Source organism: Paramisgurnus dabryanus, chromosome 2 (assembly GCF_030506205.2).
Source record: "Paramisgurnus dabryanus chromosome 2, PD_genome_1.1, whole genome shotgun sequence".
Taxonomy (NCBI): Eukaryota; Metazoa; Chordata; class Actinopteri; order Cypriniformes; family Cobitidae; genus Paramisgurnus; species Paramisgurnus dabryanus.
The window spans coordinates 39,072,002-39,094,417 of record NC_133338.1 but is presented as its reverse complement, the minus strand read 5'-3'; the positions used below and the strand labels follow the sequence as shown (position 1 = coordinate 39,094,417).

The 22,416-nt window shown below is 38.5% G+C and overlaps 3 protein-coding genes across 3 annotated transcripts; 1 reads left to right on the top strand and 2 right to left on the bottom strand.

The window, feature by feature from the left end:
- Positions 1 to 345: 345 nt before the first annotated feature.
- On the bottom strand, positions 346 to 2,029 carry LOC135778747 (pleckstrin homology domain-containing family F member 2-like). The gene is made up of 2 exons (XM_065289280.2): positions 1,709 to 2,029; positions 346 to 1,494 (listed from the first exon to the last, which is right to left on the bottom strand). Exon 2 carries the CDS (start codon positions 1,479 to 1,481, stop codon positions 603 to 605), a length of 879 nt encoding a protein of 292 aa, XP_065145352.1. The 5' UTR covers positions 1,482 to 1,494; positions 1,709 to 2,029; the 3' UTR covers positions 346 to 602.
- A 293-nt stretch (positions 2,030 to 2,322) lies between these two features.
- Positions 2,323 to 6,811, bottom strand: pop4 (POP4 homolog, ribonuclease P/MRP subunit). The gene is made up of 7 exons (XM_065289281.1): positions 6,733 to 6,811; positions 6,559 to 6,611; positions 6,195 to 6,415; positions 5,978 to 6,055; positions 5,795 to 5,856; positions 5,571 to 5,672; positions 2,323 to 4,572 (listed from the first exon to the last, which is right to left on the bottom strand). The coding sequence occupies exons 1-7, from the start codon at positions 6,737 to 6,739 to the stop codon at positions 4,436 to 4,438; spliced, it is 660 nt and encodes a 219-aa protein (XP_065145353.1). The 5' UTR covers positions 6,740 to 6,811; the 3' UTR covers positions 2,323 to 4,435.
- A 439-nt stretch (positions 6,812 to 7,250) lies between these two features.
- On the top strand, positions 7,251 to 21,401 carry shcbp1 (SHC SH2-domain binding protein 1). The gene is made up of 13 exons (XM_065289283.2): positions 7,251 to 7,579; positions 8,116 to 8,307; positions 8,387 to 8,502; positions 8,610 to 8,818; positions 9,604 to 9,699; positions 10,165 to 10,395; positions 11,021 to 11,198; positions 12,279 to 12,399; positions 14,146 to 14,277; positions 16,472 to 16,590; positions 16,875 to 16,961; positions 17,671 to 17,812; positions 20,585 to 21,401. The coding sequence occupies exons 1-13, from the start codon at positions 7,372 to 7,374 to the stop codon at positions 20,926 to 20,928; spliced, it is 2,175 nt and encodes a 724-aa protein (XP_065145355.1). The 5' UTR covers positions 7,251 to 7,371; the 3' UTR covers positions 20,929 to 21,401.
- Positions 21,402 to 22,416: the final 1,015 nt, after the last annotated feature.

Genomic DNA, 22,416 nt, shown 5'->3' with positions numbered 1-22,416 from the left:
TATACAAAATATTATTTTTTAAAAAATGTGTCCATAATGAAGAAGTAATGTGGATTGGATGTCTCCTCTTTAAAGTATTCAGAATCACAGAAAAGTGTTTATATGTATTGGAGATGTGTGTGTTGCTTGTTATAAAAAATACAATTAATCTGGAACTGCCAAAACAAAAATGCTTTGTGGCCTTCTCTCCCATAAATATTGAGTTTACAGTATAGTCTGTGTAAAAAAAAATGTTAATTACAAAAAGCTTTTTGCTAATATTTAATTAAAATTATAGTTAAATTTGTGTGGTTGTATGTGTGCGAGTAATAAAAAGGCAACATATTTTATTATAATCTTGTTTATTTAAAATACATTTTTTACTCATTTATATTTTGCTATCACTCGATAAATAAATATACACAACATTCACTAAACAATGCAAGTGTAATACAAACAAACAGACAAATAAATATATATTTACAAGTGCAAAATACTTTTTGTAGAAGTGTCTCTAGTGTAAAATACTTTATAACTGCTGTAATCTTCCCTATTAACCTGCTGAAGCAGTTCCAGCATAGTTCATAATAACTTAGGTGCTCTTTAATTTTCTTCTTTTTGGTTTATAGTCCAGTGAGAGGAGGTTTCATGTGCTCAGGTTTTATGTAGCAGTATGGGGAAACATTAACTTGCCGGTCATTGAACCATTTGGTGGTCACTTGATACTTGCTGTCCTGTTCTATGTTTTCTTTGCTGGAACTCTTATATTCATAGTTTAGTCCCAAGTCTTCCAAAGAATTCTTTTGAAAGTTTTTTGCCTTGTCCCTTTGCTGTCTCTTCTCTTGTTCACCCTGGTCCTTCAGGTAATTTATACAACGGCAGCAGACTCTTACAGGGCTTGAAGAGATATTGAGTAGCAAGGCCCGGTCCTTCGAGCAAGCTCCACATACAACAAACCCACACCTCCGGCAATGGTGCCTCCGATTAGCAACGGTGAAGCGATCCGAGCAGCGCATGCAAATTTCTGAAGCGGTGTCAGGAATCCATGTAGCAGCAAAGGTTCTCTTGGCAGTGCGGTCAATAGTGAGGCCTTTGTTTTGCAAAAGCTGGGCCTTATACCGCTCAATGTGCTCCATCCATGCTTGCTTCTCCTCAGGCGAGGCTGCCGCCACATAGAAGGACTTGCGTGGTGTTCGAATAAGCCACTGGTTGGCCATGGCCTGTCCGTCTTTCAGATCTTCCTGCTCCACCTCTTCCAGAGGAATGATCTGCTTTTTCTTATTCCAGCGGCCAGGCACCATGATACTGCCGTAGAGCAAGATGTCGTTGAAGAGGAAAAACACCTTGGGTTTGGGTCCACGTCTGCAAAACTTTAACAAGCGACCTTCTCCCACTAGGACACGGCCAGGTATTTGAAGGGTATTTCCAGTGCGACCGAAAGTGCTCTCCACAGCCTGGATGCGCTCACGATTCTCTCTCGACAAGGTCAGATGTTCTGCCATTGGTGAGAGTTTTCTGTAAAACATTTAAAAACATAAAAGTTTATTTCAATGGACTGTCAACAGAGGAATACATCTGTCAAGATGGTTTTAGAAAGTATAATGAAAATAATTTAAATAAAACTTTTAAATCACTTAATGCACCCTAACAAACTAATAAATAAATATGGTGGCACAAATATATCTACTTGGTCATTCGAAATGTATATTAAATAAGTAACAGCACATACCTGAATTTGGTGGAATACTGACACTGTGTATGTTTGCAGTTTCTTCGTTCTTGAAGCTACAATAAAATTAGCTGATTTTGTCTGCAAGTGTTTGTCTGAATGCTTGGCTGTGTAGTGTATAACAAAACAAATTTCACTTCAGACCGGCTTTTATACCAGTCTCATAAACTTGTCCTTCCTGTCTGAAACAGGGAAATTCCAGCTCAACCAAGCAATGCCAGAGCTCTGAGAAACTACGCAATAAAAAACAGTATCTTCCTCATAAGTGGCTTATCAGAATTGTTATGTCTACAAGAAAACAAAATGAATCATGTTGAACATGTGTATACATGCAGCTATCTATCTATCGATCTATCTATCTATCACACAAAGACTGAAACTATTAAAAAGTGGCATATAAGAAGTCTTACAAGTTTACAGGCAAATTTCGTACAGATTGCACAAAAATGTATTTATTAGAATAATATGCAATGTCTCCTGTGGTAATATAAACTGTGATTTATGGGAAACACATTCTAGATGCAACGTTTAAACAGTGACTTGAGAGGAGGAGAGATTAAATGTACTGTACCGCACCTCTTTTCTTGGTAAAGGGATTTCACATCAGAATCATGTACATGCTTTCCATTTATTTAGAAGAATGATGACATCCATGTTCTTATTTCAGTACATAAAATCAGACTAGTGTTAACTGTGACATGAAAAAAATTGAGATGATATACTTTTGTATAAACCGTAATGTTTTACTTATTAGACAGTTATGAATTTACAAGCACAACCTGTTTTGCCCCTACTTTAGAAGAAGAGGATTACGAGAAGGGGCGTTGACAAGTTGCTTAAGGAAAATGCCAAACAAGTATCACTAAGAAAAAACTGTTGTAAAAACTTGTAAACAGTCAAAGAAGTTCACCACATGTGAAAAGGAAAACTACATAAAGAAATACAGATACAACATGAATTCCCATCAGCATAATTTGAACCAAGTCTTTTGTTGAAAATACTGCACTTGACCATATGTTTATACTTAAATTAAATGGTAAGGACTACACAAATCTCTCACTGCGTGTTAAATTATTTTGCTAATATATGCAATATATTGGGACACTTTTGGCGGTCATTTCATTCTGTAAAAAAAATCCTAATTTATGTGAATTATCTCTATATACTGTCATATCAGCCATTAAGGTAAAAAAAGTTTTTAAATGTGATGTGAAAGCATGATATTTGCTTATCAGTCCTGACTTGGAGGTCATATGATGTTTATTAAAACAAAATACTGATGTGGAGATCAACATTACATTTAAATCAACATTACATTAACCCAGTTGTTTCTTAAACTTTTCGGAGAGTGCCCCCCTTTGTGTAGGGTTCATCCCTTTTCGTCTCCCAAACAATATCAAACTTACAATTTTAATTAAACATATATGAAATTATATAATTCAGTGCTGTTGGTAAGTAGCTATTCGACTCGGAGTTGAAATTTAATAAACAAAATGCGGTGGTGAAAGCCAGTTTCTTTAGACTTAGGGGTATTGCCAAATTAAAGAGTTTTCTGAATTATAAGTATTTGGAGATGGTTATACATGCTTTCAGACTTGATTATTGCAATTCTTTATATTTGGGGCTGCCAAATAAGCGGTTGTCACGACTGCAATTAGTTCAAAATGCAGCGGCTAGGCTATTAACTGGCACTAGGAAATATGAAAGTGTTTCTCCGGTGCTTGCTTCTTTGCATTGGCTGCCCGTGGAATTTAGAGTACAATACAAAGTCTTGCTAATGGTTTTTAAAGGATTACACGGGCTTGCCGCCTGAATATATTGCTGACATGTTGATTTTTTCCGACCCTACTACATTGTTGTGGTCATCCTTTGGTTTTAAATTGAGTGTCCCAAAATCCAGGCTAAAAACTAAAGGGGATCTTGCATTTTCAGTGGCCGCCCCTTGGCTTTGAAACAACCTACAGTCTCATATTAGAGCCTGCAACTCGCTGGAATGTTTAAATCTTTACTGAAAATGTATTTTTATTCGGCTGCTTATAATTGTTCATAGTGGTGAAGTCTGTTTTTAAACTGCCATTGAGAGACTTGCATTGGAAATTTTATTGTGTGATGTGCTTTGACTTCCTTGTCTTATGCAAGTAGTGAATGGAAAGCACTTTGGTCAACAGGTGTTGTTTTTAACATGCTATACAAATAAATGTTGTTGTTGTATATTTTTCTGAGGTTTGATTACACAGAATTTATGATAAAAGTAATGAATTTTATTAAATGTCATAAAACTAGAGAACCCCCTTGCACCATCTCGTGCACCCCCCCAGTTTGGGAACCACTGCACTAACATGAGTTTAAAAAAAAGTCCAGAGAAAGAAAACAAGGAATTGAGAGGCATTCATTCAGTTACATTTTAACTAAGAAGTCTTATATACTGACTAATTTATAGCTAAGATGTGCAGTCATTCATTATTTTTTTAACACAAACAAAATGTATTATGTCACCACCTAGTGGAGATCTCAAATAAATAAAAACATTTTACTGAATGCTCACATAAGACACAAAACATCAAAACATGTTTTGGGACACAAAACATCAAATGGAAAAACAGGCATACCAGTCCCGCGGCAAACCTTCATGAAAAATATTAATTTCATAAAAATGTGTCCATAATGAAGAAGAACTGTGGATTGGATGTCACCTCTTCAGAGTATCACAGTTACAATGGCTCTCCATTACAAGTCAATAGTTCCTTTAACTTTAAATTTCTTTGCTGACCGTTCACTGGAGCGCAGTTCAAACTTACTGCCATAGATGTGCGTAATGAAATCACCAATCTCCACACTGAACACACTATTCCTTTTAGGGATTACTAGAGAGAACAAGAGAGAGAGAGAAAGAGAGAGTCAGTATCCAAAGAAAAAAAGAACATATTCCTACAATAAGCAACAATGTTTCAGATGTTAATAATGTCCCAATGGAGCAGCTATCATGCAAAAAAACTAAACTTGTCAACAGATGTTGTAAAAATGTTCAAGACATGGATACTAACTATATTCAGTAGGAAAATGACACAGCAAGATAAGAATATGACTTGACCAATTAACAGCATGCAAAACATAAAATTCCTGACTTGGCAACATGGTTTCCTTAAAAACCCTAAAGAACAGCATTTTAGAAAACGGTAATTTCATGTACACAAGTATGTTTTGCTGACAGGCTCCCCCTAGTGGACAAAATACTGATGGCATGCATAAGGTCTCTGTGGGCAATTCTGTAGAAAAGCTGATGAAAGATGTTCATTTTATAAATATAATAATGCCATAAATAATACATTTCAAAACAACTAGTTCAATGGCGTAGTAAACATGTTTTTGAAGGTGAACATCAGAAGTCCCAGGACTGTAATGCTGTGCGCACACTGCCAGAGACTTTGTAGCTGTGCGTCGCTCATCTCTTTCAACAAGGTCCTTAGAAGGCGTTCCTAATTCTGGTTGTCATAGTAACAACTATAAACAAATGAGCAACCATCTTCTCAGTAAATGACAAAAGACGTGAACTCCACTGTTTCACTCTCATTGGAAGCCACCCCCAAAAGTCACTTGTCATTTGCATGAAGTTAACATTCTTAACTTTGTCACGTAGCTGAACACACAAACTTCCTGTCACCAACTGACGCATGTGTTGCTGGAAGTCACCAAGCTTCCACTGAAATGAACAGGATTGCATCACGTCACCATTGCTAGTCGCTGGTGGTGTGCACGCAGCAATACCTTGTTCTGAAATTTCAGCAATCCACATCATGCACAATAACAAAGCACTCCAATCTAGATCTCATTTTATAAACTATAAATATCCTCAGGATTGTACCTTTAATTTTGTCCTCTTTTGTGATTATTTTAAAGATGTGCTTCAGTTCCTGTACCAGAATACCAGTTTGACCCACATACGAGGGGCATTTTGATCTGACCACTGTAACAAAGAAACAGAACATCATGAAAAAACATCACCAGTTAATCACTAATCTGACTATACTGGGCAAGCAAACATGTGCACTTTTATGCAGAAATATCCTTATTTGTATTACTTAGTACCTGTTAAGATGGCACCATGGAAATCAGCTTTCAAGAGCTTCTGCTGGATCATCTGTGGGTTGCTACATTAAAACAGAAACAGGCAGCACATTCATGGAGCACAAACCACTACCGAAGATTTAATATCCAAACAAATTCATAAAAGCAAAAACTGTCCGAACCAATTTACAACATGCATCATACCTTTCTGGTTTCAATCCATTGCATAGATCAACAATGTACTGTTTCCAAAGCTCATGCAGAGGTAAGAAGAGTTCATATCTACAAGGATAAACATATTGTTTGTTGTTGTTGTGGGAGTTGTATAGCCTTTGTCATTCATTGTTTGATGTATTACACTTATCGAATGGCACATTTAAGTGCTTTAAATTGAGAATGAATTATAAAATATAGCACCCACTTTTGATGTTCAGGTTTCAATTGGAATATTTTCAGCTGTCGTCTCTCTTTGGCATTCAGCCCTTTGGCTTTCTTCTTCTTTCTTTTCTTCTTTGGTCTTGCATATTCCAGTACTACTGCCTTGCGGTACATTAAATCCTCAATGGCTACAGTATTCAGTCGAGGCAGGCTGTTCTCAATGAAAGCGTTGGTAAAATCCTCTGCTGCCTTTCCATGTCGAGACTGACAAATTACAAGAGTGCCATTATACTAGTTTGCAAAGCATACAGCGTTATCCCATTTATACACGTGAACAATTTCTTATTCTAAAGGGGAAAACGTAATTATGTTTAGAAAAATAAATAAATATCATTAATGTTAGTCACCTGAACTCCCAAAATAGCACCTTGTTCTAAAGGAATCCGTGAATGAACAACACCTAAGTTGCAAACGCAAACAGTCAAAACAGTGTAACTAAGATGACAATGACAATCATGACAATCTCAACAAGAAACAGTTAGAATTGCAAATTTGCTGAATAACAATAAAAATTTACTTACGTTCCATACTTCAAAACACATACACAACCCAGAATACACTGCGGCTTTACACGTGCGCTGAGAGGACAGACAAATGAAGCAGATCAACGATTCATAGATCAGACCTGAGAAATCGAGCACGGCATTTAGCCAGAGCTGAAGAAGTGAAATGGTGCAAAAATGTGAAAATAAATATCTATTTATATTCCTTATTTTTAAAAGTTCGTTAAAAACGATTTAACCAACACATGCATCGTTTGAATCAATCTGCATTTTCTTTATATGCATTTTTTCATACAATGAAAGTGAATAATCACTGAGGCTGTCACTTTATTACTGTACCTAAACACTTTATTTATTTATTTTGGTTGCACGGATGTCAGAAAGTTACACGAAAGGGAAGAATTGTTAAATGAAAATAAACAAAATCGTTATTTTGCGGCCAACGTACCCCTTTAAGAGTGCGTCAGTTGGCTCCGCCCCCGTCAGTTTATTGGGCCGAATGGGCTCTTTCGCTCCACCCGGGAAACGTTTGAAAATACAACTGAAGGGAGGAGACCGTATAGTCAGTTAACTGCGAATATAATCACGTTTAGTTTATTAAAAGCATTGTTCGTCGTTTATTGTAGACAAATTTAAGCTATATAACTTACTTTAGTGATGGCGGAGGAGGTTGCCTGCTCAAAGCCAGAGGGGGAGATGAGAGAGGAAGCTGAAAACAGCGTGGAAATAATCATCAAACTGACCAGTGAAGATTCCGCCGTAAATGATCCAGAATCAGATCATAGTGTCGATCAACGGATAGATGGAAATACAGAGTCTAACTGCACTGACATCAGACTACTAAACCCCTCTCGGGTTTCTAAAGGTTTGTCATGTTTGTATAACTTACTTGTATGAATGATTGATAATTTATTGCACTTGACGTTTTACCTTCTTGCCCGTCGGTATATGACACATCACTTATGTTCCTTATTGATCAAGGTTGCTCTCTGTTGAAAAAATTATAAAAACCATCATGGAAGTGTTGATGTATTTTATAATTATTAATGGGAGTTAGTTGGATGGTTTTAATGGGTCTCTGTAGGTATCTACTGCTTGGGTTGGGTGGGTGGATGGGAACCAGTAAAACATTATTAAATCCTACTTGAATAAGACCCAAACACACTATATAAAGGAATTTTGTTTTTTTATCATGGAAAACAGTTCATAAGTGCATAATGGTATTGTTTAAAAAAAAAAAAACATTAGAATTTGTATTATTTTTTTTAATTAAAGGCTAATTATGGCATTTACTAGGATTTAACTGTTGAACACTGCTGACTGTTTTACAGTAGACTGGGGCAATATATTCCAATTGTTACTTAACATCCAGATTTCTTTCTTTCTTTAATATTTTATTAGAGTTATTTCAGACAGAAGATGACGACGATGATGATGATGACAGCGGTACTCATTATCTAAACATCGATGAGGGAACTTGCACACATTTAAGGCGAGCGGAGAGGCCAGGAAATGGAGAACTGCCGGACACCTTCCAGACAGATCACCTTCTGTACTACGAGAGATTCAAAGCATATCAGGACTACATGCTTGGTAACAGTTCAAACATTTCAAACACAGGATTAATAAAGGACTTTATAAGTGTATTAAAAGTAGTTGAAATCTTTCATAGGTGACTGTAAAATATCTGAAGTGGAGGCCTTCACTGCCGAGTACCTTGAGAAGATTGTGGAGCCTTGTGATTGGCAGGCTATATGGCACACTGATGTGTTTGATGTGGTGGTAGAGGTAAATGGATTGAAGCGTGATTGAATACAATTAAAACAGATGTTTGGGTATCTACTTATGATGAAGCATCTAAAATAGACTTTGAAGTCTGAGTGTTGCTGTTGCAGGTTGTTGATGTGGACTGTAAAGAGCTAAAGGCAAAGGTGGAGCTGGTAGTACCGATGCAATGTGAAACCAGAGGCTGTGAGCTTACTGAAGAGTCCATGAAGGATTTGCTAGAGGCCACACTTCATAAAGTGCCTCTTCTTGAACTCTGTGTGGTCTACGATGAGTCTGGTGAATTTGATCAGACTGCTTTGGCCCTGGAGCACCTCAGGTTAGTTAACTTTTTCTAAAGTATATACTTTACACTTAAAGGCGGGGTGCATGATCTCTGAAAGCCAGTGTTGATATTTGAAATCACCTAAACACGCACGCCCCTACCCCAATAGAATCTTGACCTTCTTTTGATAGACCCGCCCAACATATACACCCCCTAGGCAACGATGTCGGTTAGTAGACATGCCCCTTACTGCTGATTGGCTACAAGTGTGTTCTGGTACTTGGCCCGACTCCCTTTCCTAGTGTTTTTCAAAAATCATGCACCCCACCTTTAAAAAAATAATTATACTTATGTTTCAAATGATGTTTATTCCTAAAAGATGATGCTTCGTTATTGCCTACAAAAACAGCCTTATATAAGGGTGGTTTACCCCTCATTCAATGTGTCATGCAGATCCATAGTCTAAGCTCACCTGAAACTTGGTTTGTGATTTTGATGGGGTTTATCTCTGTACTGAACTGACTGGTTTTGCAAGTTTTTGGTCATTCTCACTTTCCTACTCTTCTATTTACATTTATGCATTTTTTTAGATGCTTTTAACCAAAAATGACACCCCCTTACCATGCATTCTACAGTATACAATAATTTCGATTAGCATGCAGATCGAACCCATGAACATTGTGTTGCTAATGCAATTCTTTACCCGCCCCCACTGACTGACTCTTTCTGTCCCTGTCCCTTTCTCTCCCTCACTGTTCTTCTCTTTCTCCGTCCCTCTCTTTCTGTTTTGCTATCCTCTTTATTTGTCCCTCTCTGATCCTCTCTCACTATTCCAACAGGTTTTTCTATAAGCATATCTGGAGAAAGTGGGATGAAGAGGATGAGGATGATGACTTCGATTACTTTGTTCGGTGTGTGGAGCCTCGTCTCAGGCTGTAAGTGTCCTTTGGTTGTAGGCTGAATTGCTCTGACCACCAGGTGGCACTGTTGACAAACTAATAAATGGTTTATTGCAAGACAACACTATAAATGGCTTCTTGAGTAATGCATGGGAACTTACTTTGGTAATAATGTATAGTGCAAATAAATAAGCTGTTTAATATTTATTTCCTTGTGTTTGCTGTCTGGGATGTTTACTTTGAAACTCTTGGCACATACTTAACAGTGGAAATGATGTCAGACATTAAATAGTCTAATGGCACCATTGTTACAAATTTCCTATTGAACAGTGTTGTTGTAATGCTATTGTTCACGCCAATGCTGTTATGTCGGCCCAGTCAGGTCGCTTAACAAAAAACAATTTATAGTTATGTTTCGTGTTTGCTAATAACAGACACACTAATATTTAAGAAAATATGGCTTAGTTTTGTCAACTCACACCCTTTTCTTGTCTCCAACAGTTACTATGATATTCTGGAGGACCGTGTTCCAGCCGGTCTTGTAGCCGAGTATCATTCTCTGCTGGGTTTATGCTTGAAGAAGTTTCAGGAGTTTTCCAGCCTGCGAAGTGGCCTGAACAGTGACTCTGAATCAGAACTAGACAACGTGTCCATGGTGGAAGGGCTGCGCATGTATGAGCAGCTGGAAGCACTTAAGCGCAAACTACGTATTATTGAGAACCCGCTGCTCAGGTTAGTACTGCCTTTTGTGATGGATAACTGTCATGCACACATATGGCCCCAGTATGGTGCAGATCTTCAATTCCAATTTAATCAGCAAAGTAATGTGATCAATATAAATGTGATTTTTTTGAACTTTGGGATCAATATGCACCGTTTAGAGATGCAGCGATACCGATACTGGTATCGGGTATCGGCCTCGATACCACATTTTCTAAAGTACTCGTACTCGTTAAAAGTCCCCCGATACCAGGGATCGATACCACGGTCTGAGAAATGTCTATGTTTGAGCGGCGTGTAAGGGGTTAATGCCTCTTGTGTTGTCCAAAGAGGCAGAGTTTACAACAAACTGGAAAACTAGTCCCTTGTTTTTTTGTTAAATTATATGACTAAAGCTGTTACCTGTAAATTTAAATCATGTTTTTTATTAAGTACTCGGTATCGGTATCGGCAAGTACTGAAATGCAAGTACTCGTACTCGTACTCCAAAAAAGTGGTATCGGCACATCCCTAGCACCGTTCTGTAATTTTCCTAGTGTTCAGATTCTAGATGTTCTCAGAAAGGTGACCGCTGTTGAAAGGGTTATCTGTTAGTTCAATGGTTTGCTGACCCACAGCACCTGCTTGTTCATTGCAGGTATGTTCTGGGATACAAGGTGAACTCTGGTCAGCAGTCATGTAGGGCGAAGGGTCCGCGTCCTGCCGGAGGCCGTGTGGTCCACCTGGTATCTGCCTCGGCCACAGTTCATCAGCTCCAAAGCTTAATCACTGACAAACTGATGCCCTGCTACTCGAGTGAAGAGTTTGAAGTGCAGGTATGTGTATAAACCTTCTTCATTTTATTGCACAGCTGGACAGAAGACCTTACAGTCACCTTTGCAGAATAATGGTGTTGTTTTCATTTGTGCCACCATTGTAATTGGAGGTTGTGGCAGGGTGATCATGCATTTGTGCTCTGAAAGCAGTTTTTAGTAATGACAAGGCATTTGGGTGGAAAAACATGATATTTGAGATGGAAAATGTCACTTAGGCTATATAGAGAATTGGATCTGAATTGAGGTTGTCTGATCATTAGGAAAAAGCAGGAAGAGCGCAATCCTCAAAGTAATCTCCCTCTCCTTTTTCTGTCTCTCTGCTCTGCGTCTGACCGCTGTCTTTTAATTTCCTGGGTTTTACCTCTTAAAGGTTAATATCTGCCTGACAGTGCTGGCCGCCTCGGAGCTCTTAGAAAAAATCAAATCATCGATTTTACTTGCGCTAGTGTAATTTTATGACCAGTAGGGCCGAGTGAATAATTTTGGCAGTAAAACTTGAAGTGCGCTGGAGGACTCCTTGCTTTTCCATCTTTTTCTCAAATTAAGATTAAAGGCTGAGTGTCCAGGCTCTCGGTGATTGTTTAGATGGCTAGACGGGTTTGAAATAAGAGTGGTTTGTTCAGAAAGCAGCTGTTAGGAGGAGGATATGATTGCTAATGTGTCACGCTGTTATTATAATGCAGGATGAGTAAAGGTTTGTTAAAATATTTTGTTCATGCACTGGCTCATGTTTGATCTCTCTTGTTCAGTGAGCTAGTTTATCCCTCAAGAACTTGTTAAGATTGTGCAGGCATGTGTGCTCTGATAACACCTACAGAGACACATTCGCTCTAAATATGTGTGAATGTCAGACTAATTGTCCAATATTTTGAAAGTTTTCATTATTTGAAATCTATCTTAGGTCTCATAACATAATTATGAGAATTGTAATCTTTGACATGAATTAACTAAGTCCATATTAAAGATATCAAGGTTATATTTTCACATGAGTAATTTTTTTTTTTTACAGACAGGCTCACATTTTATTTTTCTTCAGGACAAAGGTGATTTGTGTTAGACTAATATGTTCTTTCATCCAAGTTTCACAGTGACCCAGTGCTTGCGGTCAGTGCGTGCTATGAAGGGGACGTGGTCATTGTGTGCCCAGGCCTCTACATCATCACCAGCTCCATCAGTATCGTTGACTCTATTGAGGTGGAAGGTAATCACATAACTCACTCTATCAACTGTCGTCACCTCTCACACCCCTGAAAACTCTTTAAATTGGTTTCAATTGGATGCGTTTGCATTGTATCGTGATGTATTTGTGCCGCAGTGCTCTTCATGTATTCACCTTTCTCACCTGGCTGATTGCAAGGTACTTCATTTTCACAGTCCTATCTAAAACTCGGAGAAAATTACTTTTATGTATGATTCATTTCTCTTTAATAAAGCTTTGTGGTACAGCATGCTTCATAACAGTAAGTCAATAGCCTGGCACTGGGCTTTGTTTGCCAAAATGGCTCCCTGGATGTGAGTTAAATGAACGCAGCAACCGGTGCGTGATATCAGGATGCCTGCCGAGGTAATTGAGCTCGATGGCGCAGTAACAGCCACCCTATAATGGGGGCCAGGAATTAATTCAGGAATATTGTTGGCGGGCATGCGAGCGGTGAGAATGCGGGGTCAGGGTCAAGTCTCTTTATGCAAATGGACGACCTGCAAAGTCAGATAGCGATGAAGTCAAATGAGGAAAAGGAAAAGAGGCCTTGAGGACGCTGTTTAAATAGGGAGGTTTTGTGTGCTTTGTCGGGCCCTCCTGCAGCGTCTGGGAAGCCCTGAAAATTGAGATAACAACACAGGCGGCTGCTGGCTGTACTGCAGAAGAAGAGCAACTCAATTAGACCGTTGCCAAATTACCATAAACCAGCTCTGCTCGCTCACTTAAGGTCTTTGATATTTAGCAAGAACGTCTCGCGTTGTTCTGTCTCATGCCGCAGCTTTATCACAAAGATTATTTGAAGGAGCCGTAAATAAGATTTTTTTAGTAAAGTGGCTCATTGAGACTTTCAAGATCATGTTTTGTAAAAGAAGCTGGTTTCTGATTTACTCCTGTCTAGTGCATCCCACCGCTGTCAATTACGATGAGATCTTCGAGCGATTCCACTGCCGTTACATGCAGACGTGGATGTGGGAATGATGGCGTGACCTTATCGGTCTATATTCAGCCTTTGGCATTTGAAAGGAGTTTGTGAGAGCTGACCAGCGTGCTGAAGTTCATCTGGGCATTGTTAGAAAACTCTTGGAAAAAATCTGCTTCAGGATCATCTGTCAGAACGCTGTGTAATGAAGCTGGGCTGTCAAAGTCAGATGCTTTGAACCGCCGCTGTCTTTGACCTGCCACCATTATCTGAAACTGAGATGCTGCTTGGCTATCGGCTCTTCTGGACACTGTAGACTCCACACGTTTGTTGATGGTCATTTAAAAACCATGTGTCCAGATCGAGAGACTGTCTCATTTCCATTGAGAATGGGGTCTTTTATGGAGAGGTTTTACTATAATGAGATGTCCTTAGCTGAATGTTTTGTGCAGTGATAAATGGCAGTGATCCATCAGGGTTAAGGACCTGTCAGATACCCTTAAAGAGGATAGTTCACCCAGAAATGACACTGTGTTCATCATTTAATTACCATCATGTTTTTACATGTATCATTTCCTTTTTTAAATGGAACATGAGTAATTTTGGAAAATGTTAACATTGATTTTTTTTTTTTTTTTAATACGGTGAATGGCGACTCTAGCATTTTCCTTTGTGGTCTTTCGACTAATACAACACAAAAGGACATTCATTCACGTTCACCACTCACTTTCATTGTATTTAAAACAAAAACACCATACGTGTCAAAAAGCCATCAATACACACTTGGATAAGCAGTTTCTCCAAAGCTATTTTTTCTGTCTTCTCAGGATACGGGCTGCCAGATGACGTGGTGATCGAGAAGCGTAACAAGGGTGACGCTTTTGTGGAGTCAACAGGAGCGAATGTCAAACTCTCAAATCTGAAGTTTATCCAGCGCGACGCCATTGAAGGCATCTTGTGTGAGTTTCAGATGAATCGCTTGGCCCCGTTTGCTCTTTACCAACTGTGTTCTCTGAAAACAGGCTTCAGTTAATAAATCCTGAGGGACTGCACCTCTTGAATGCAATATATCCACCAAAGGGCTGACTGGCACTTTAGTTCAGACATTTATGTGGTCTCTAAGGCAACATAAGTCAAAAGGCAAAATAAATTTGGGGTTTTCGTGTCGTGTTTGTTTAGCTGCTTTGCTGCCTATCACCTAGACGGGTTCCTGTCTGGGACAAAACCTTATAATTGACTGATTAGGAAGCCTTTACGCAGACAGCTACATTTGAGTGGTTAACATATAGGCAGTAATGTTTGTAATTTGTACGTGTTATGTTATAATAGTCTTCATGTACTTGAAGAAATGCTTCCTTTGTAGCAGCCTGCTGGATTTTGGGACAGACAAAATCAATGGGTCACATTTAAGAAATGTAAATTTGTTTTCAAGATATGCTAAAATTTTATTTGATCCCTGTGAGAGTTTTCAATTTGTTTATAGTAACAGCCATGGGTTTGCTCTATGGCTGTTTTAATATGTTACTTAATGTGTGGCTTTGCTTGGCCTGGTTTTACAGACAAGGCTTATTTTAATTTAGTCCTGGCTTTAGCTGTTTAAGCATCTTTAGTACACTTGCCAACATTTTTTTACTGGTGGTAAGTATTTTGAGGAAAAAAAATGGCATGTTTTAAGATTTGTCAGTGGAAGTTATTTGCAACAGCAAAAACGTGTTTTGGTCTAGGAGGACTAGCCTTTAAATGAGAGTTTACCCCAAAATGAAAATGGCCCCATGATTAACTCACCCACAAGCCATCCTCAATGTATGATTACATGTTTATCAGACAAACACAATTGGTGTTATATTAGAAAATGTCCTGGCTGTTCCCAGCTTTATAATGGAAGTAAATGGTGCTTTTGATTTGAAGCCCAAAAAACATGCATCCAGTCTTCACAGAAATAATCCACACGGCTCCATGTGGTTAATAAAGGCCTTACAGCAATCAATGCGATTCTGTAAAAAAATCAATATTTAAAACATAACTAACTAAAATAACTAGCTTCCAGTAATGGTGCTTGTTCATGAGAGAGTGCGTTTCAAACATATGATGTAGGACGTAGTGTACCAGACATGTGGTGTAGTGACAAACATACCTGTTTTAGATTTCTATTTCCTGACTGCTGTTTTGTTTTGCTCTCTGTGTTCTACGTTCGTCACTATACCGCTACGTATTGTGCGCTACATATGCTGAAAACAAAGTCTTTCGTGAACGTGTGTTCATATGCGACCGGTCATTACTGGAAGTTAGTTATTTTGGTTTGTAAACCTTGGGTTTCTTTTCCCTAGTTGCTGCCTTGGCCATGACAAAAACATCAAGAAAATAAATAGTTGCGCTCTCACGTCCGAATTTGAGGAAGTGGAGGAAGTGACGTATGCCGCAAAGCAGATTTTTGTAGTTCTTTTTGTGCCCGGGTTACTACCCGAAACCCCAAGTTTAAAAGCACGAGTAAAAGCGATACAAACCCCGCCAGGCTATGGTAGACACGTCATTCAACCTATTTTAACGTTGACATAGAATGATTGTATGGAGTATTTATCCTTGTTCTGTGATGTGACATGTTGACAAAAACATTTTTGTTTGGGTCTGTAATGCCTAAGAAGCTTCCTAAAAACCTCTCTCAGAGAGCTCTATGAGGGTGGGGGATTTTAAACAAGTGGTTTTGCACCTATTTGGCTCCCCCTACTGGCTTAACTTGTAATCTCATTACTGATTGGCTGACTTTGCTGCCACTCAAAAAATCTAGCCAATTATTTTAAAGTGGAGGGGCAGTTAGATGCCTGTGATGTCATAAGCATCAGTTTTTCAGATTGGGGTGTTTTCTGGCTGACATTTCTAAAAGAGGAATTTCTGTGAGACTGAGATGTTTAGCATGTTTAGCACTTTTTGTATGTTTGTGAATGTGGGTAGACTACCATTATTCAACAAAGACAAGGTAAAAATGTTTTTTCATTCTCTGTCCCCTTTAAGTCGATGTACCATCACAAGGGTCTTGAAAATATATTATGAAGGTTGAAAAACTACAAAGTGTCACTTTAAGCCTTGTCTCTTACATATTTCCTGTCAATTGTTTGTCCTGTGTCTTTCTATTTTTCACCCTATGTCTTTTGTCAGGTGTTCGTCAGGGCAAGCTAGAAATGGAAAACTGTGTGATGCAGTGCGAGACCACAGGTGTGATCGTACGATCAGCCTCCCAGCTGAGCATGAACATGTGTGACCTTTATGGCTCGAAGGTAAGCCCCACTAATTCGTACATGGCTGCACATGAATTCATCCCTTAAGAATTCATTTAAAAACTTTGTGTCAACTGCGTAATTTATTGCACCATCATCTGGCCTGTACAGTAGTGATTACAGTACATGTGCCATGTGACGCAGCGTCTTAACTGCGTGGCTCAGCAGTAGTACTGGCCAACAGCGTTCTTTTGATTGAATTACCATCAGCCATTTGCTAAAGTGCCTCTTTATTATTGACCGACATCATTATCATTTTGATGGTCGCTGTGTGCTTTCTTCAGGGAGCTGGTGTGGAGATCTACCCTGGAAGCGTATGCAGTTTGGTGGGCAACGGTATCCATCACTGCAAGGAGGGGATCCTGATTAAGGTGAGGAAGACGAATGAGCTTTGGCTTTTCTAAACGCCTATAGATTAGGCCGTCTACCTCGTGGTAACTGCTTATGGTTGCCTAGGTTACTGAAGGTATCTTGCCAGACCCAACATCGTGAGGTTGTAGAACTGTCTAAGTTGTACAAATGATCTAGTGGATTAAAGCAGGGTTTAGAAGCCCTCAGGGAAGTGTGTTAGCGGAATGGGACTTCGCTGGGCACTGTGGGGCGTCTTTGATGGTGATAGCTGTATCATCAGAGGTCGGTACACTCACGCAGTTCAGAGAAAATCTTAGAAAATAGCCAATGAACAGTTAGCAGTACAAGCAAATCTTTTTTGTGGGGTGTATTTTGGGATGCTTGATGGTCTGGCCCAATCACACACTTGTTGATTAAATTTCGTTAAATAAGATCAAATTTATATATTGGTTATTATCTCACCTCAGACCAAATTAAATTATTTGAAGCGTGACATGCACACAAATGCACACTCAGGTTGAGGCATTCCGAGGGGATTTCTTCCTAATTAGCTCTAGCGGAATTATTGGATTTTATCTACCTACCCAAAGCTTTTGTGCATGGAGCGCCTCCCCAGCCTTTAACATTTTTTCTCATACTGCATATGCCAAAAAGGGTGCGAGCATGCATTCGCATTTATTTGTGTAGCCACGCTGCATGTTTACCTTCCCCCTGCTTCTCCTTTGGCAGGATTTTGCAGACGAGCTGGACGTCATGCCTAAAATCACCATGGTGAATAATGTGATACACAACAATCAGGGTTACGGTGTTATCTTGGTCAAGCCAGGTGATGCTACGGTGGAGGATTCGCCCGCAGAGCCCAACGCTGCAGGTATCTTTGTCTCATTCCCTCTGATTCTGTCACCTCAGTTCACCTGGCAGTGGGGCATATGCTCAAATTAACAATAGCAGCCTGTTCATTAAGGAAAGTTATTAAGAAGTACTGGTCTGTGGAGGACATGAACTATAAAACTAATACAATCGAAATACTGACACCTGCTCTGGCATTGGTGCAAAAAGTTAACTAATAATAGTTTTTCTTAAACTTTTTTTTTACTTCTGTGGGACACCAAAGAAGAATTTAGAAAAATGTGCACGGCACGCAAAGACTTATAACACACAACCTAGCAAGCAATAACTGTCATTTCACAGTATAGGTTAACTATAGACCTGATTAGGCATGGGCCGGTATAAGATTCTGGCGGTTTGATAACCTTTAGTAAAAATACCACGGTTTCACAGTGTTGCGGTATTGCCGTTGCAACACAAATTTTTTTTATTTTCAAATGCCAGTTAAAAATAAAGCCTTTAAATTATAATATGCTTTCAAAAAAATATGTAATATTTTCGTAATGTATATTAAATGTAAACATCAAATCAATCACATGACTTACCGTACTTTCCGGACTATAAACCGCATCATTCAAAAATGTGTCATTAAGACGAAATAAAATAAGTCACAGTGGACTATACGTCGCGTTTATTTAGAATTTTTTTTCACAAAATCCAAGCCGAAGAACAGACATTTAATCTGGAAAGGCAAGTTATTCAATTAAACAATAGCAGACAGACAGCAGGCTGAATAGATGTCTGAACGTTAAAAGTAATATTATCAGTTATTTAACACAGCTCATACCTTGGAAGCGGTATCACTGAACATTTTAGTGGTTTTGAAACATTGACTGTTTAAAACCTCTGTATACCTCGAAACCGGTAACCGGCCAATGCCTAGACCTGATATAGTAACCCACTTCTAGCCAAAATAACTATTGGTTGCATGTCGTTGTTGCCAGAATAACTTGTGAGATGAATGATATTCATGTTAGCAAAGTCAACAGTGATTACAAGTTGTATGGTTTTATTAATTAATTTCATTTAATTTTTTTGGTCTATTATCAGGCATCTTTTAAATTTGTACTTTTTAAAATGTTAACTTTTTTATTTTGTCTTGATTTAGCATAGACGTCTTTTTCAGTGACTGGACAGCTATTAGATGTCTTTTAAACGAAAAAATTGCTTGCTGGCTGTGGACAATGCATGCATGTTGTCATTATTATTATTAATAATCATGATTATTATTATTATTAATAATATAAATGTACAGCGTACTTGAAACATTCATGTTGGCCACCATGTTAGAGTTCTGAATAATTTGACTGTGGCATGTCCTTGGTTTCTTTTATTAGCAATACTGTAACCTTGCTGTTCTTTGCTTTCCTATGTCTCATCATCTTTGCAACAAATTAAATAGGCCACAACGAAACTCCCCATTATTATAAATTGCTCTATGCATGCCTGCATGCACTACACCCCTATATTGCTCATGAAGGAGCCCACAGGACACGGTTTAACTGTGTGAAACGTATTCCACCTTCTCCTGTAGTAATGTCTGTGAAAATATTTTCGCTTGCATAAAATGTTTTTTAAAAATCCCCCACTGGGGCTGTCGGAAAGCCTGTCCATAATGACTGCCATCCCTTTGGTACATAACTTTGGCAGGCCGTTTTTCCTCTACAGGGCAGCTCCGTTTTGGAGAAGAGGAAAGAATGAAAATAGGCTTGACATTCAATGAAGGGCAGCTGTGAACGGAGTGTGCTGCTGGAGTGTGCTTAATTTCTGAATTATGCTTAGCAGACGTTGTCTCAACTTAAAGGAAAAAGTACACCCCATCATTTTGCTTCCAGCTAGGGCTGTGCAGAAAATGGCCTGCGATTCTTATGCGTGTTTCCAGCCCTCATGCCTGCTTTTGTCTAATGGATACATTTGTGCGTCTCTCCCTCTCTGGTGCTTTTTATTTTGGGAAAATACAGATCCAGGATTCCCTGAAATATATTTTAAAATTATAATCAAGTAATATATTGGCTATTATGCAAGATCCTGAGATCCAGTCAGACAGTAAGAGTTGCTTGAGTCTCTAGTTCTTATGTGACCGGCTTGTATTAATGTGCTGCACAGTTATTTATGGACAGTAGATACACAAGTAGTATTATTTGTAGTCTTTTAGTCTGATTGGTGCATTTAAATAAAACATGTTTCAAATCAAATCAGTTTTATTAAACATAAAACAAATTAGAAAATGTATGTTATAGAATTATGATAATTTCTTTCTTGTCTTTATTAAAGCAGCAAGTATTTTATTGCAGTGAATGAAGAAGAAAAAAATACATAACACTTTTTCCCCCTCTTTGTTATATTCTTGGAATATAGGAAGTGACTCAAGCATTTCAGTCTAGTGTTACAATGAACCTGCACGTCATGTAATGACTTTGTCGGTAACAGCAGGGTTTATGAGCAGAATCCCTTTATTTAGGAAAGGGCTGCAGACGTGATTCAAAGCATGCTTTTATTGTACCTCCATCATTTTCAGGCTGACTACCATTCATACCACCTAATAGTTGTGTTCAGTCTGTGCTTTATGCTTTTCCGATGATGGCTTAAATGCAAAACCGGGGTTTTATCTGGTAATTCTGTGCAAACCTTTTCCCCGGTTAGACTGACATTTTCCTTTACAGTTGAGGTTTTAGATAAAATAGTGCTACCAACCAACTGTACACATTCAGAACCAGTCTATTCTCAAGCCTTATGCATCTGATCTGTTTGGCAGATAACCCAGAGGGAGAAGAGAAAGAGTCGGAGGTAGCCAAGGTCGAGACGGATGCAGATAATGATGATGGTGATGAAATGGCCAGTGTTGAGTTGGAGGAAGAAGGCCGAGCCGCCACACATAGCCGCCCCATCCCTCCTGACTTCACAGAGGGCAACGATGCCATCAAGCAAGAGCTGGTTGCCACGTCGGCCAAGAAGCAAAGCCTTCATAAGAGTCGGATGAAAGCACTTGGGGGCATGCAGGCTGATGAGAATCTACTCTCACAGGAAATGTTCATTTCCATTCATGGAAATCAGTTCAGGCACAATGGCAAAGGAAGCTTTGGTACCTTCCTCTACTGATAGCATCCATACGGCAAGCATGCACAGAAACACTTTACAGTTCAGTTCTATTTATTCCTAATTTTTTTAGGCTTTGCTGCAAGTTTATTTTGTGAGATTTCATTAAACGCTGGTGAAAGAAATGTGAAGTTCAAATCATGATGAAAAAATATAGATTTTTAATAGCTTTTTAAGGATTTTTACCAGAGCACCATTTTGAATCTGTATTGATCAGATCCAGTTCTTTTTTAACACTAACATGTATACTTTACAAATATTTTTAGTTCATACAACCACATGTTTTTGAGCAATGATCTGGTGCATACCTACCAGTCACGTTTAATACAAAAACATTCAGTACAGTATAATTTAGTCAGTGTTGTTTTTCTTGAGAGTTCTCACTGTTCCATGTTTAGCTTGACACTTTTTAGTTTAATGCTCACTGAATATCAAAGCAACATTTTCTTAATGTTGTGTACAAATAAATGTTTATTGGTTAAAATTGAGAATCTTCACAATTTATGTAGTTTTCTTAACTTGTTCCTTCACCAGTTAGAAAGTAATGTGTTTTGCTGGTATGAAGAAATCTTTTGTTAGATCCAAAAATTCCCCGCAGATTTGAAGATTTTGTACAAGCTCATTACACTAGAGATACTTTGATTATTAATATAATACAGCATGTCTTGCCAAAACTGCAGTTTGACCTGTTAGCCAAACATTTTCTCCAAAAGCGCTGTTGAAGTTGATCAATTTTAGATGAGGAAAGTAAAATGAGGCACAAAAAGTACATAACTGTGAGATATAGCAATACAGATTCATTAGACTAAATTAGATTGAGAAGCAAAACAATGATAACATTTTATTCTGTTTTCCGTTTCATCGTGTTTCTCTAGCACTGCCAAATTTTGCATTATACAAAATAGATTTATGAATCCTATCAACTAATTTTGCACTTGCATATCTTGAGCTACTTTCTAAAATTGTAAAACACTTCAATGGCCTGCGTAGAAAGCCTTTTCTCAGTACAGAGTATAGAATTATTTATACAGTACATTATCTTTATACAGGTCACTTAGAAAATAGAAATCTTTTCCTTTTAGTACCCAGCCATCCGTTTTTCTTCCATTTCACAAGATGTCTGTGTTTGTTGTATGGGTCAAAGTCTTTGAGTGGAATCGATGATAAAAAAAATACACTTCTCTTATTGTGGAGGCAAGAGGACGGGGAATTATTGATTTTATTTTTTCTTCACTGGTATATTTTCGATGCAGCAACATTAGAGGGGAAAAGATGTGACAGGATTCCTTTGTGGCAATTGTTTTATCTTTAAAGGAGGTGTCACAGCCTGAACAGACCAAAGTAAGAGCTTGCGGGCCATTGAAGACTCTAAAAAGTGTCCCATTTTGAAGCTATGTCCTTCAGACCAGCAAGTGGTCTGTGAAGCAATGGCGGCACGCATTGTTCTAAGTGGGGGGCCTGTCAAAGCCACTGTTTTACCCCTGTTTGGAG

Bases quoted from the DNA above. Each gene is read 5' to 3' on its own strand.
- LOC135778747 (XM_065289280.2), bottom strand. From the start codon at position 1,481: ATGGCAGAACATCTGACCTTGTCGAGAGAGAATCGTGAGCGCATCCAG.
- pop4 (XM_065289281.1), bottom strand. The intron at 6,056-6,194 runs GTGGGTGCTATA...TTATCCTTGTAG, and splicing joins TTGAAACCTGAACATCAAAA to ATATGAACTCTTCTTACCTC. The intron at 5,673-5,794 runs GTACTAAGTAAT...TCTTTGTTACAG, and splicing joins CCATGGTGCCATCTTAACAG to TGGTCAGATCAAAATGCCCC.
- shcbp1 (XM_065289283.2), top strand. From the start codon at position 7,372: ATGGCGGAGGAGGTTGCCTGCTCAAAGCCAGAGGGGGAGATGAGAGAG. The intron at 9,700-10,164 runs GTAAGTGTCCTT...TGTCTCCAACAG, and splicing joins GTGGAGCCTCGTCTCAGGCT to TTACTATGATATTCTGGAGG. The intron at 10,396-11,020 runs GTTAGTACTGCC...TGTTCATTGCAG, and splicing joins ATTGAGAACCCGCTGCTCAG to GTATGTTCTGGGATACAAGG.